This window comes from Dryobates pubescens, chromosome 8 (genome assembly GCF_014839835.1).
Source record: "Dryobates pubescens isolate bDryPub1 chromosome 8, bDryPub1.pri, whole genome shotgun sequence".
Taxonomy (NCBI): domain Eukaryota; kingdom Metazoa; phylum Chordata; class Aves; order Piciformes; family Picidae; genus Dryobates; species Dryobates pubescens.
In genome coordinates this window covers 1,839,183-1,854,542 of record NC_071619.1, presented here as the reverse complement: position 1 = coordinate 1,854,542, position 15,360 = coordinate 1,839,183, and the positions used below count along the sequence as shown (strand labels likewise).

At 44.1% G+C, this 15,360-nt stretch overlaps 1 protein-coding gene across 1 annotated transcript in view; it reads left to right on the top strand.

Moving 5' to 3' along the window:
* The window catches only part of WDR11 (WD repeat domain 11), a 55,802-nt gene that overhangs the window by 29,283 nt on the left and 11,159 nt on the right, over positions 1–15,360 (top strand). The window contains exons 12-20 of the mRNA XM_054163532.1: positions 1,558–1,664; positions 4,673–4,748; positions 6,593–6,701; positions 7,013–7,137; positions 7,941–8,088; positions 9,239–9,345; positions 9,981–10,095; positions 12,411–12,582; positions 15,237–15,345. Coding sequence (XP_054019507.1) covers positions 1,558–1,664; positions 4,673–4,748; positions 6,593–6,701; positions 7,013–7,137; positions 7,941–8,088; positions 9,239–9,345; positions 9,981–10,095; positions 12,411–12,582; positions 15,237–15,345 — 1,068 coding nt within the window. The remainder of the gene's footprint in view (positions 1–1,557; positions 1,665–4,672; positions 4,749–6,592; positions 6,702–7,012; positions 7,138–7,940; positions 8,089–9,238; positions 9,346–9,980; positions 10,096–12,410; positions 12,583–15,236; positions 15,346–15,360) is intronic.

The window sequence follows — 15,360 nt, the reverse complement described above, 5'->3', positions numbered from 1 at the left end:
TCTTTGGGAATGGGATAACTCCTGGCAGTAAGAAGGCATGCTGAATGTTCTGTGCTTTTTCCAGAACCACAGAGCAGAATAGTTGATAACAATCAGATAGGTGTCAGAATTCCACTTCCTTTCATTTCAGAAAGCTCCCTGTGTTTGCAACCCTGCAGGGACTCCAATGTCTCTGCAGTGTTATTGCAACTGTAGGCTTCTATTCAGTCATCCCTGTGATGTTTCAATTAATAATTGAATACACCTCTTTTTGATTGAAAAACTATAGGCTTCTATTCAGTCATCCCTGTGATGTTTTAATGAATAATTGAATTCACCTCTTTTTGATTGAATGAACTTTCATAGCTCCTGTTAGGAAGATGAGTGACTTTGCTTGAGGACTTGGAATAAAGCTTGCTGCTTGGGTTTTATTTGTTTGTTTTTAAGATAGAGCTACACTAATGATAAATATGTCTGTACTTTGTATGTGGAAAGTACTGTGGGAGTGATTTATTCCCTCCTCCCCCTGGCTTTGATTGCATTGCCTTTGGGAACCTTCCCCTTAGTACAATGTGAGCTGGATTTACTGACAGAAAATCCTAAGTACTGTTGTTTGTCTTTCTCATATTTCAAATCTGTTCATGCAAGACAGGCCATGATTGTACTTTTGATGTAAGAGAAGAATTAGCTGTCCAGCAGATGGTTCTTGAGTAATCCATGCTTGAAGGATTTGAGGAACACCTAAATCCTCTTATCCATGTCAAAATGAACTTGGGCATATGTATGTATTGGAGCAGTCCCAGTTTTCTCTTAGATTAGTTCCTTGATTTATTTCACAGATGAAGCAGTTGGCAATTTATGCTGGCACAGAGTGTGTGTGGGAAAGGGGAGCAGAGGATTGTCTCCTTTTGGAACAGTACCACCTAGTGCCACTTGCTCTCTTTCTGTGGCCTGTGCTGTATTTGAGGGATTGTGGTGACCATGTGTTGTACACAGTGTAACCTGACATCCTTGTAACTCTTCAAGGTAACTTGGTTTGTGGATGCCTAAGAAAAAGGCCAAGATTTCAGTTCCTGTGTGATAACCTTTGACATCTGTTCAGGCCCTCTCTTTCAGTTTCATCTTTCTTTCTTTCTCTGTACTCAAAGAATCAAGTCTCCTCACTCTACTATCCATACAGCTATTTTCCTGTATCCTGTCAGATTTGAGTGACTTGGTTGTTCTTCCCATTTGGTGAAGCACTGATTCAATCAGTGCAGGGCTTTTAGTCTGCTCTGGTGCTGAGTATCTGTGAGGGATTTGCACAAAAGCTGCCAGTGCTTCCAAGTGAGATTTTTGTTTCAACCAGAGCAGGAGCTCGTGTAGTCTGAGCAGAGAGCTCTTAGTAACTTCACCTTGTACTCGTGAACATGTAGCTTCTTTGTAGGCTTAAATGTAGTGTTGCCATCAAGTGTAGAAAATTACTTCTGGGCTGTTGTCAAATTGAAGAATATGCATGGGGGGAAAAAGTAAAAATTGTGCTTCAGTCCATTTGAATATTTTGGCTAAAGTGCTCCTTTTGCTCTCTTCTGATGACAGGGGGATTGAGTGGATAAGCTTGACCGGCTTTATTTCCTTTGCCACATCAACACCTAACAATCTGGGACTAGTAAGGAATGAGCTGCAGCTGGTGGACCTACCAACAGGTCAGTATCTCCTGAGAAATCTGTAGAAGAGGCTGACAGATTTGCTGGGGAGTGACAAACCTAAGTTCTTACTGTCTGTCATGACAAAATAAAGCAATGCAGAGGAGTTTTAACTGGTTCTGCTCTTCTGTCCTTGGGAAGCTGGGTAATGTGTTCCATCTGGTGCTCTCCAGACAGACTTGAAACAAAACCTCTGCAAAGATGTCTGTGGTTGGGACTTACTGACAGGATGAATGTATGTCAGCAGGAGGTACAGAAGCATTCACACAGCACGGGTATTAGTCAGATATTTTGTTCACAAAATGCATAGGTTTCCAAATGTCTTTTGTCTCAACCTGCCCCCAGTCTTTCATGTGCACCTGAAATAGTGTGGAACCATTTTTTGTGGTTTGGAGCAGCAGCAGATAATTTTTCAGGATAGGCCAAGCATGTGGCCAGAATTTGAGTGTGTGTATGAATGTAAAATTTGTGGATTCATAGAATGGTTTGAGTTGGAAGGGACTTTAAAGATCATCTAGTTCCAACCCCCCTGCCATAGGCAGGGCACCTTCCTCTAGACCAGATTGCTCAGGGCCTCATCCAGCCTGGCCTTGAACACCTCCAGGGTGGAGGCATCCACAACCTACCTGGGCAACCTGTGCCTGTGTCTCCCCACCCTCACTATAAAGAATTTCTTCCTAATCTCCATTCTAAATCTACTGTCCTCAGGCTTCAACCCATTCCCTCTCATCCTGTCACTACAAGCTCTTGTAAAAAGTCCCTCCCCAGCTTTCTCGCAGGCCCCCTGCCAAGCACTGGAAGGCTGCCCTAAGGTCTACCCAGAACCTTCTCTTCTCCAGGCTGAGCAGCCCCAGCTCTCTGAGTCTATCTACTTAGAAGAGGTTCTCCAGCCCTCTGATCATCTTTGTGGCCTCCTCTGGACCTGCTCCAGCAGTTTGATATTCTTATGCTGGGGACATCGGAACTGGATGCAGTAGTCCAGGTGTGATCTCACGAGAGCAGAGCAGAGGAAAGGAGAGGACTCACTTCCCTTGTAACTCACAAACAAAGTGTGCATTTTAATAATGAGATAAGACACTTTTGTAAAGGATTTGTAAGGTTAACAAATAAAACCACTTTCTAAAAGACCCTGTTGATAGCAAACCCAACAGGTTATGTGTGTTTTTCAGCTCTCCTGGCCTTCTAATGCATGCCAAATACATTTGTGATTGAGCTCAATATTTGCACAATACTAGGAGGTGTAATTTGGGAGCTGAGACAGCCCCAAACAGGAAGCACTTCAATAATTTTAAATTAGTTTTGGAATGTGAAAAGCTGAAGCCACTTAATGTGTAATTGAAGAGCCTGAATCTTCCAACACGTGGCTAATTCTGAATTGGTTTGTGCAGCATAAAGTGGCTTTGCACATTCTTTTCTAAAGAGCAGGGAGAAGACTCAGTTTTTGTATTTACAGGGTGCTGCACAAAGAGGCTGTCATTTTAATGTCACAATACTGTAATTTTTTTCCTGATGGTGTCTTTTGTTCACTTGTTTCAAATCAAGAGAGAAAAGACACATGCTTCGCCGAATTGCTTTTCGTGTGAAATGGGAGTTTGATTTTTCACTCAGCTTGGAAATCAGTATTGGAACAGTGATAAACAGAAGTGAGGAAGGGCTCAGTATTTCTGCAGGCAACCAAGTTGCAAATAAATGGGAATACTGATCTCTACAACCACCTGAAGGGAGGTTGTAGTCAGGTGGGGGTTGGTCTCTTCTCCCAGGCACCCAGCACCAGAACAAGAGGATGCAATCTCAAGCTGTTCCAGGAGAGGTTTAGGCTGGAGGTGAGGAGAAAGTTCTTCCCAGAAAGAGTAATTTGCCATTGGAATGTGCTGCCCAGGGTGGTGGAGTCCTCATCTCTGGAGGTGTTCAAAAAAGGCTTGAAGCCATGGTTTAGTTAGTCATGAGGTGTTGGGTGATAGGTTGGACTTGATGATCTCTGAGGTCTTTTCCAACCATATTGATTCTATGGTTCCCCCACACTGACACCACAGTGTATGTTTTGCTGAAAAAGCATAACTTTTCCTCTTTTAAAACTTAGAAGAAACCGCATAACTGCTTGATTGTGGGTTCTTCCATTCTGGTGCTCAGGAAGCTGTGCTGGTTTGCATTTACTTCATGAATACTTTGGCAAAATTCTCATTTTCCTTTCTGAACACCAAGAGGGAAGAAAATTCCTGGGGTGTTTGATCACTAATGAAGACAGTAGAGGTGGGAGGTTTGCTGTAGCCTGGCCTCTGACATGAGAGCTCTAACAGTGTTGTTGCTGACTAGATTCATTGACATTAATTAGTGTAAGATCAGTAATTGAGCTATGAGCAGCCACAGGGGTGGCCGAAGTGTGAACATTTGAATTTGCTTTGAATGCCAAGGAGAATGAAACTTGCATAGGAGGTGTTGTGGTACCCTGGTGTTTGTAGGTCATTGTTTTCATGATATGTACAATACCTTCACTTCTACAGCTCATTGTCCAAGGGGATGCAATTTTTGAAGCTATGATGCTAAGTTTTTAAGCCTGGAAAAGGAGAGACTGGCTCTGCCAAGTGTAGAATGAGTTAGTGCTTCATCGAGGAAGGATTTTCAGATGAGGTTCATGGCCGAGGGAATTTCTCTTAGAAAACTTGAAATCTACTGATGAGTTTCCAGCTTGTGGAATTGAGAGCCTGGCTCATTGGCTTTGAGTGGAAAATAATAACCCTTTGAACTCTCTCTGTATATGTGTGTCATGTTCATGATGCATCAGTTTCAGTTGTGCTCTTGAAGCAAGTCAGATATTATATTGGACAGCAGAGTTGACATTGCTTTTGGTCCTTTGAAATGCAGTAAAACTTTGACAGGGACAAGTTAAATGTAAGGTCTGGTAGGATGCTTGGAGATGTTCTATTTACAAACAGAATAGTTTATAAACTATTTCTATGTTTAGTTCAGTAACTATTTCTGTTTTCCCCTTCTCCTTTTTGGTGTTGCAGGCAGGAGCGTTGCATTCCGTGGGGAGCGAGGCAATGATGAGCCAGCTATTGAAATGATAAAGGTGTCTCATCTGAAGTAAGTAGATGAGCCTGGGGAAGTTCATAAATGATACTTTAACTCCTGAAGATCTCCATGACTTGACAGAAATAACAGAAATTCCAGGAAATAAAAGCAACAGCCTTCTCTGAGAGTCTGGGAAAATCTTGCAACAGCATCAAGAGAAAAATCAGACTATTTGTTCCAAAATGGGAATGTCTCTCTGCTTCACTTTGTCTCATCAGGATCATATCACACTGCAAGCTCAGTCACTAATGTTGTACTTTGCTTAAGGACATTTTGATGATATTAGGGAGAATAAAAATCCTGAGCAACTTTTGTCAGCTTTGATTAGGTGATGAGTGAATTCCCTTTGCTGTGAGTTAGGCCTTACTTAAAACTACAAGATTGGCATTAAAGGTGGGATGGATTTTCACATTTATTCACTTATCCAAGTAAATATTTCACACCTGTATAATAACTGTCTGCTGGAAAACCAGAGGTGAGGTATGGTTTGAGAAGTCACCTCTCCAATAAAGACAGGCTGAGAGAGTTGGGGCTGTTCAGTCAGGAGAAGAGAAGGCTCTGAGGAGACCTAATTGTGGCCTCCCAGTATCTGCAGGGGGCTCCAAGAAAGCTGGGGAGGGACTTTTGAGGGTGTCAGGGAGGGATAGGACTGGGGGGAATGGAAAAAAAAAAAAAGATGTGGGTAGATTGAGATTGGATGATGGGAAGAAGTTCTTCCCCACGAGGCACTGGCACAGGTTGCCCAGGGAGGTGGTGGAAGCCTCATGCCTGGAGGCTTTTGCAGCCAGGCTGGATGTGGCTGTGAGCAACCTGCTGTAGTGTGAGGTGTCCCTGCCCATGGAACATGAGGTCCCTTCCAACCCTACCAATTCTATGATTCTACGTCAGCTGATGAATGACCAAACTGTTTGCCATCAAATCCACGTTTTGACTTCAGGCCTGTGACAGGAGGCCCTGGTCTTTCTGTTATCAAAACTAATACTAGTAGTACTCTGCACTTTCCTGTGTAAATAAAGTAGTGTTGATTTGAACAAGGCATTGTCTCTACATTTTAGTAGGTTTATTTCTTTAGAGAAGGGAAAAAGCTTGTGTGTGTTCCAGAGAATCTGCAGGAGTTCAACCACATAATGAACTTATTACTGCATTAAAAATGAAGGAGTGCCCTGGGCTTAGATGAAGAGAACAGAATGTTAAGTGAGCAGAAGACAGACTAATGCAGTTGTGAACAGTAGCTGCAGAGCCTCTCTTGGTTTTCAAGTTGAATGTGAGAAGTGGTAGAAGGTGTTTTGCTCATCTAGCTCTGCAGATGAAAGGTCTGAAGTCATGACCGAGAAGCGGTTTAGAGTAAGAGGATTTTATGTTCATTTATCACTGGATTAGGAATGTGTTATGCATCTGGAGTGGAGGGAAGAAAAAATGTGTCCAACCACAGCCTTGGCATGTCTGTCTGCTATCTTGTGCAGTCATCAGCTCAGGTTCAACATGGCTAAACTAGAGGCGCTGCTGCTTTCCCTGAATTCCTGCCCTTGGCTTCTGAATAGCAGTTGAGCAGTACCCCTTGACAGAGCTGTCTAATTCCTCTGGCTTTGAATCATAGACTTGTTTTGGTTGGAAAAGACTTGTAGGAACTCTTTCAGCTTTGAAGGAGGACTGTTTTTCAGAAAGACTCTCTTGCACCTCATTAACTCAGAGAAAATCACAAGTTTCAGAGTGAGATTTGAGTCATGTGAATTTTCTCTGCTTCCTCGGGTTTTGAGCCTTTCCAAAGTGCTGATACTAACATCACTTGTGAAGTAAAATGCTCAAATTAAAGGGTAATGACTACTTTTGATGAAGTAAACTCTTACTTGTTTTAGGCAGTACCTAGCTGTAGTATTTAAAGACAAACCACTGGAGATCTGGGATGTCAGAACATGCACTCTGCTCAGAGAAATGTCCAAAAACTTCCCAACAGCGACTGCTTTGGTAAGGAATAACATCTGTTACTTCCTGTGTAGTAAATGTAGTGTGCAGAAATCTATGAACAATTTTGCATCAGAGTACTACTGCATCTGTAGCACACAGGTAAGTGCTTTCACCCTTCTGTTTTCATTTGTCATCAAAGAGAGGCAGGAAAAACAAAAGGTGATCCTGGTATAAAATTCTGATCGACTGCTTGGGTGGTGGAGGGAGCAGTATCATAGAAAGCAATCTTCATTGAAATCATTATAATGAACAGGAAATTCAGAGACTAAAGCTCTGTGTTTTCCATATTTTCCTGGACATTTCTCTCACAGGAGTGGTCACCTTCTCATAACCTGAAAAGCCTGAGGAAAAAGCAGTTAGCGGCTCGCGAGGCCATGGCCCGGCAGACAGTTGCATCAGACACTGAAGTGAGCAGTGTAGAATCTTCTGTGATCAGGTATTTCTCACTCTCATTTTATGAGATCAGTTGCTGGTTTTTTACCACATGCCATTGTTCTGTAGAACAGAATGTTTTGGAACCCATTCTTGGGGCCATGGTGTTTGTTCAGCCTGGAAAAGAGGAGGCTGCAGGGAGACCTAATAGTGGCCTTCCAGTACCTGAAGAGGGCTACAAGAAGGATGGAAAGAGACTGTTTAAAAAGACCTGCATTGATAGGAGAAGGGACAATGGCTTCAAACTAGAGCAGAGCAGATTTAGATTGGATGTTAGGAACAATTTCTGCACCATGAGGGTGGTAGAACACTGGGGCAGGTTGCCTTGGAAGGTGGTTGGGGCCCCATCCCCAAAGATAATATGAGTGAGGCTTGACAGGGCTCTGGGCAACCTGCTCTGGTTGAGGATGTCCCTTATGATTGCAGATGTCCCTTATAACTGGATGACCTTTGGAGGTCCCATCCTACCCAAACCATTCTGTGATTCTAGGAAACCAATTTTATGGGCCTCCCTTTAGCTTTTAGGTGTGGAACTTTGATTTACTGCTGAATGAAAGAAACGGGGTACCTGTGTCTGCCAAGTGTGTCTGTAGCAGTCTAGTAGTTGGTCCTTGCAGTAAAAAGCTCTTTATTTGCCCCTGAACATTTCCACAAGTGTATGAATGACTTAACTGCTGCTTCTGGAGCAATGGTTCTGCAGGATGTACACATTTTTGCTCTGCCTGTGTGCATTAGCTGGGGAGAATTTGCCTTGCAATTGTAATTTCAAGAAAGAAATATTTGTATCTCCTTGTGTTCTCTTTCAAGTTTGTTACAGGAGGCTGAAAGTAAATCAGAGCTGAGCCAGAACATCTCTGCCAGAGAGCACTTTGTGTTTACAGGTGCTGATGGGCAGGTTTATCATCTCACAGTAGAAGGAAACTCTGTAAAAGACAGTGCAAGAATTCCTCCTGATGTGAGTTTCAGTTTGCTTTAATTCATTTATTTTTTTCTTGGCTGTGATTGCCTGAAAAAATACCACAGGCTATGCATTGTAGGGGTGAGGGGCCAGTAGTGGTAGATGGCCATTGCATCAGCAGTTTGAAATGTGAAATAAAGATTCCAGCTTAAACACTGCAGCAATTCTCTTTTCACAATCTCCTGTATTGCTACTGAGAACACTGTGGAAAGAAATGGGTTGGGTTTGTGTGTTTGGTTGGGGTTTGTTTCACAAGTTACAATCTTCACAGGCTCTCTCAGAATAAAGTCCAGGACAAGAATTTTATTAAAGCACATATAAAAATGAAACTTGCATGGGAAAAGGAGATGGTTTTGAAGCATGGTTGTGTTCTGTTAGTGGATTTCTCTTATGGTTTAGTTGATTAGATGGTGTTGGGTGGTGGGTTGGACACCATGATCTCAAAGGTCTCTTCCAACCTGGTCTGGTCTGGTCTGGTCTATTCTATTCCATTCCATTCCATTCCATTCCATTCCACTCCATTCCATTCCACTCCATTCCACTCCATTCCACTCCACTCCATTCCATAAGCAGTAAGTCTGCATTCAGTACAAGGGCTGGGGTGATGTGTGGTAAATGCTCCTCTTCCAACCTGGTTTATTCTGTTCTATTCTCTTATGTCATAGGGAGAGCTTGAGTGGGCCAGAGCTCTCTTTTGTGAGTGTTAAGTGTGGGTTTTCCCCACTTACTCTGAAGAACAATCTTGCTGCTTTTTTTCCCCCTTCATTTTTCCACTTGCTCTTGAAGGCTTTGATAAATGAAGCTCACAAATAGGAAATCTTTTCTTTTTGCTTAGTGTTGTGATTGATGAGCTCTGTCACGTCGCTGTTCCCTTGCAGCAAGAGACACAGAAGTGATTTGCATTGCTTTAAACCCAGAATTTCTCACAGGGAAATTTCTTTTGGAGCACATTGAAGGAAATGTGCCTGACTGGATAAATGCTTCTATTCAACAGAATTATTTCCTTCCCTCAGTGGGCAGAATTTGGTCTTACACATCATGTCATTTATTTATTTTTCTGAGACAGAAATACTAGTGCTGAAATGTTTGTTCCTGTGTTTGGCTCCATTAATCACAATATTTCACTCTGCTGCTTCAATAATTGCAGGGCAGTATGGGTAGCATTACATGCATTGCCTGGAAAGGGGATATCCTGGTTCTTGGAGATGTTGATGGAAACTTGAACTTCTGGGATTTGAAAGCTAGAGTGTCCAGGTATGAGTGCAAATCCAATCTGACAAACATCAGATGATGAGTGTTAGAATGTTTTGGGAAGGGGTTTGTTGCCCCTCCTCATTTTTAATCTTCACTGTAAGAGGTCTGCCCAGGGAGGTGGTGGAGTCACCATCACTGGAGGTGTTTAAGAAGAGCCTGGATGAGGCACTTGGTGCCACAGTTTAGTTGATCAGATGGTGTTGGGTGACAGGTTGGATTGGGTGATCCCAAAGGTCTTTTCCAACCTGCTCTATTCTGTATTCTGTCATCTGTGAGTTTTGAGGTAAAAGATGCAAGGATTTTGAAACAGATTTTCACAGAATGCCTACTGTGTTACCATTCTCTTTTGCATTCTCAGCTGAAGTTAAGTCTTTTATCAGCATTTTTAAGCCAGCTCAGTACTCCTGCTCAGTCTGCAATGGCTTCTCACAAAGTGTTAAGCATTGTGTTTATTTCAAGCATTTCATCTGTTCAGGATACCCTGGAAAGTTGTTTGTGTCTGTAGAGAGAGAGACAGATTGTTCTCCTCAATCTGTACAGTGTCAGGATGTGCAATGTTCATGAGGAGGATTTCACTACCTGCCAGTATTAGGTGTGGAAGGATTGATGCCGATGCTGCCCTTTTCTTTCCTTAGGGGCATTCCCACGCACCGCAGCTGGGTGAAGAAGATCCGGTTTGCCCCGGGGAAAGGCAACCAGAAACTCCTTGCCATGTACAACGATGGAGCAGAAATCTGGGACTCAAAAGAGGCAAGTATCTCCTGCTTTCATGTGCTCTTCATTGCAAAATACACAGTGTTTCTCACAACCAGGACAGGTCAGGGGTTACGTTTGCCTTCGTTGTGATTTCTTGCCGACAGTCGTGTAATGAGGTGGCATGGCATGGCCCTTGTACTTGCAGCATTTTCCAGCTGCCATCAGTGCAAAGTGCTTTGCACTCATAAAGCTGACACTGTCTCCAGCATACCCTCTGTCATTCTTCTGTAATGGTTATTGAGGCAGACATGAAAAGTTTAATGGGGAGTCCTCAGTCTTACAGTCTATGGACACAGGAGTGTTTTTCCTTACAGATTTCATGTGTTAGGGAGTGCCAGAAAGGAGACACTTCTTAATTAACATTCTTAGCATAGCATAGACCAGGTTGGAAGAGACCTTCAAGATCATCATGTCCAACCTATCATCCAACACCACCTAATCAACTAAACCATGCAACCAAGCACCCTATCAAGTCTCCTCCTGAACACCTCCAGTGATGGTGACTCCACCACCTCCCCAGGCAGCCCATTCCAATAGGCAATCACTCTCTCTGTGTAGAATTTCTTCCTAACCTCCAGCCTAAACCTCCCCTGGTGCAGCTTGAGACTGTGTCCTCTTGTTCTCTACCTTCTCATCTTACAAGTTCTGTAGTAATGTTCAGAAGTCTTCTGGGAATTACTTCCTGGAGCCTTCAGGGATTATAGTACTCTGGGGAAGGACAGCTAGTTGTACTGGTTTGATTTAGCACCCCCAGAGTATGTTCAGGCTATGAGGAGAATGTTTGTTATTTTCTGTGAACTTTATAGTGAGCAACAATTCCTAACTCAATTTGAGCAGCATGAAACTTTCCACTGATGATAAGAGTTGGACAGTAGATCATGTAGGCAGAGTAGAATATTATCCCATGGGCCACTCCAAGACTGTTTTTGCATAGTTTTGATGCTGTGGGATACATCTCCTGTAGATGTTCCCTCTTTCTGTGGGGACAAGGGAGTTTCCTACATGGAAGGTTAATTCACATTTTCAACCTAAACTCATTCAGAATATTTGCAGAAATAATTTATAACCTGTCCTATTGTCCATATGATCCTCTCCTTAGAACTTCACCTTTGCCTACAATCAGTTATTTGATGTTTCCACATTTTTCTCTTGTTCCCTCAGTGCCCCAGAGGTCTCATACCACCCTAACTCCCTGCTCTGCTTGAAAATTCTGCTGTTTCCTTTCACTTGTTTTAAGCACAACAGAGACCTTATCAGTATGTCCTTAATCCTAACAATTACAGTAGTCTGTGATGCTACAGAAGGGCAACAAAATGTCCAACTACTGTCCCTGGTTAGAAGTACAGTTTAGGTTTGGTTTCTTTCTGCTTGTGGACAGTAAATCATCCTATTCCCATACTGTTCTTAATTGGATGGCCAAAAATATTTCTAGAGCAGTTCAGTATTTACCAAGAATGATGTATTTATGAAGAGCATAAACTGATTAAAAGGCATGCTTCCCCCTTCATGCTTATATGCTCAGTTAGGGACTGGAATTAAAGAGGGAACAGAAATTTCCACAGTAAAGATCATAGAATCATAGAATGGTCTGGGCTGGAAGGGACCTACAAAGGTCATCCAGTCCAATTCCCCCCTGCAGTCAGCAGGGACATCCCCAACTAGATCAGGTTGCCCAGAGCCCTGTCCAGCCTCATCTTGAATATCTCCAGGGATGGGACCACAACCACCTCCCCAGGCAAACCTATTCCAATATTCCACTGCCCGTTCCTAACATCCAATCCAAATCTGCTCTGCTCTAGTTTGAAGCCACTGTCCCTTTTCCTGTCCCTGCAGGCCTTTGCAAACAGTCTCCCTTTATCCTTCCTGTAGCCCCCTTCAGGTACTGGCAGGCTGCTATTAGGTCTCCCTGGAGCCTTCTCTCCAGGCTGAACACCTCAGCCTGTCAAGGTAGCAGAGATGCTCCAACTCCTTGATCATTTTTGTGGTCCTCCTCTGGACCTCCATCAGCTCCATGTCCTTCCTGTACTGGGGACTCCAGACCTCCAGATACCAAAAGGCAGCAGTAGAGCTGTATCAAAAGGGTCTTTCTCACCTCTCAACTGGGAAGAAGTATTACTTGAGGGCACCATGTGCCTCACTCCAAGGTCTCTAAGTTGCCCCCTCTTTAGAAAAGCCCATCATTAAAGGGATTTGTGACAAACTTCACCTTTTATCACCAGTTTTGTGGTGTGCTTCAGGGGCACCTGCCAGAGCTTTACAGAGTGTGATGGAGAGCCTAGTGAAAATGAGCAATCACTCCACTTTTCCAGGTGCAGATGGTGAGCAGCTTGAGAAGTGGGAGAAATGTCACGTTCCGAATCCTGGACGTGGACTGGTGCACCTCAGACAAGGTGGTGCTGGCCTCAGATGATGGCTGCATTAGGGTCCTGGACCTGTCCATGAAACCTTCCTGCTTTAGAATGGATGAACAGGATTTAATAGGTATGTTGATTGCTTTGGGTTGGGTTTTGGTTTTACCTCTTGACCCAGTGATGCTTTTCAAAGTGGATCATGGAAACCTTCAGCACAAAAGATCTGGAGGTGCTGGAAGGTGTCCAGAGAAGGGCCACGAGGATGAGCAGAGGGCTGGAGCTGCTCTGCTGTGAGGACAGACTGAGGGAGTTGGGGATATTCAGTCTGGAGAGGAAAAGGCTCTGAGGAGAGCTAATTGTGGCCCTCCAGAATCTGCAGGGGGCTACAAGAAAGCTGGGGAGGGACTTTTGAGGGTGTCAGGGAGTGATAGGACTGGGGGGGATGGGAAAAAAATCTAGAAATGGGCAGATTGAGATTGGATGTGAGGAAGAAGTTGTTCCCCATGAGGGTGATGAGAGACTGGCACAGGTTGCCCAGGGAGGTGATGGAAGCCTCATGCCTGGAGGTGTTTGCAGCCAGGCTGGATGTGGCTGTGAGCAACCTGCTGCAGTGTGAGGTGTCCCTGCCGGTGGCAGGGGGGTTGGAACTGGCTGAGCCTTGAGGTCCCTTCCAACCCTGATGATTCTATGATTTTATGAGTCCAGAGCATTGTCACCTGTGGAGGTCCAGGTGTCCCCATAGTGCTTTTCATATCTGCAGATAACTTGTGTAGGCTTAGGGCACAGAGGTAGTTTCCTCATACAAGTTTAATCTCCTGGATAAACTATACTTTTCAAATTAGCAGCCTAAGAGCTTCTTGTACAGCTGGCTAGCAAGCTGACCTAGAAAGCATCAGTACATCAGCTGGGTGGCAGTACCTATGACTGATACTCATCACATGGATTTGATCCTTTCACTAATGTGTGAAAATGGCTTTTCTGACCTCTCAACAGACCAAAGGCAGTTTGTAGACAGATTCATTTCTTTGCAAAACAGATTGAACTCCAAACCAGCAAAGCTAGTGATGGTTGACTGCTTTGTGGCCATATCTGAGAAAGGAATTTAAATAATTAACTGCTGAAATAAGTTAACTAAGCTGCAGTTTTTCTATTCTTTATTTCTAGTGTTCCAAATAACTGCTTCTGGTTTGGTCCTTTATTGTCTATCCTGCCCTTGCTCACACAATTTCCCTAAGATTCTGACTCAGACACATCTAATAAAAGGGGGATGTGGTGAGCTGTGGTGTGGGATGGTTGAAGAAAGCATTTATCACAGCTATTTTTTTTACTGTCCTTTGAGTGCTCTGTGATATTAAGCTGTAAAAACTAATGTTCTGAAACCAAGCACTCTCCAGTCGAGATCCAGCAGGGCTGAGGTCACTTGTGATTCAGCTCTCCTTCTGCCTCTGCACTCTGATCATCTTTTAATTAAAAAATCACATGGACAAGATTCCTGCATCCCTCAGTGCCTGTGGAGCAGAGGGAATTGCTGAGTGTCTGATAAACTAGCTGCCTGCTGCTTGGTTTATTCCTGAGGCACCAAGGAGCATTTACCACACATCACCCCAGCCCTTGTACTGAATGCAGACTTACTGCTTGTAGAATGGAATGGAATTAACCAGGTTGGAAAAGACCTTTGAGATCATCAAGTCCAACCTATCACCCAACACCATCTCATCAAGTAAGCCATGGCACCAAGTGCCTCATCCAGTGATGGTGACTCCACCACCTCCCTGGGCAGCACATTCCAGTGGCCAGTCTCTGTGAAGAACTACTTCCTCACCTCCAGCCTAAACCTCCCTTGGCACAGCTTGAGACTGTGTCCTCTTGTTCTGGTGCTGGTTGCCTGGGAGAAGAGACCAACCCCCACCTGGCTACAACCTCCCTTCAGGGAGTTGGAGAGAGCAAGAAGGTCTGCCCTGAGCCTCTTCTTCTCCAGGCTAAGCAACCCCAGCTCCCTCTAAGATCATCAAATCCAACTGTGTCAGCACCACCCTGGTCATTAAACCATGTCCCCAGGTGTCATGTCCCCAGGTTTCTTGAACAACACCAGGGTTAGTGACTCCACCACCTCCTCTGGGCAGATTGTTCCAGTGCCTGACCACACTGTCAGTGAAGAAACTTTTCCTAATGTCCAACCTAGCCCTTCCCTTGCACAATTTCAGGTCATTTCCTCTTATTCTGTCACCTGATACTGAGGAGAAGAGACCAATCCCCACCTCACTTCAACCTCCTTTCAGGTCCAGCAATGAGGTCTCCCCTCAGCCTGCTCTCTAAACAGCCTCATACCCCTCAGGAGCTCCTCACCAGCCCTGTTCTCCAGACCCTTCACCAGCCTTGTTGCCCTTCTCTGGACACAATCCAGCAACTCAGTGTCTTTCCTGTAGTGAGGGGCCCAAACCTGAACACAGAAGTCAAGGTGCAGCCTCGACACCAATGATCATGCACAGCTCTGCTTACTGCCAGTGTAATGTATGTCAGAAATCTGTGGCTAAATGCAATGTGGAGTGTCCTGAAATTCTCCTTTGAGCATGGGGGCTAAGCCTGCACCTTCTCTGAGATGGTTTTGCTTGCCTGTAAAGATAAGCTTTTATGTCTAGTAACACATGTTGTGTTTGTAAGAAGCCAGTGATTGATGATTTGCTTCTGGTGCTTACAAACAAGGTGGTCCATTTAATGGCTGCTGCACACAGTGTTCCTGCACACACAGCCACTCAACAATGAATCTTTTCCCTTTTGTTTCAGAGCCTGCATGGTGTCCCTATCTGCTTGTTCCAAGGGCTTCATTAGCTTTAAAAGCTTTCTTATTGCATCAGCCATGGAATGAGAAACACTCCCTGGATATTGCAAGCATGTAAGCAGGAATATC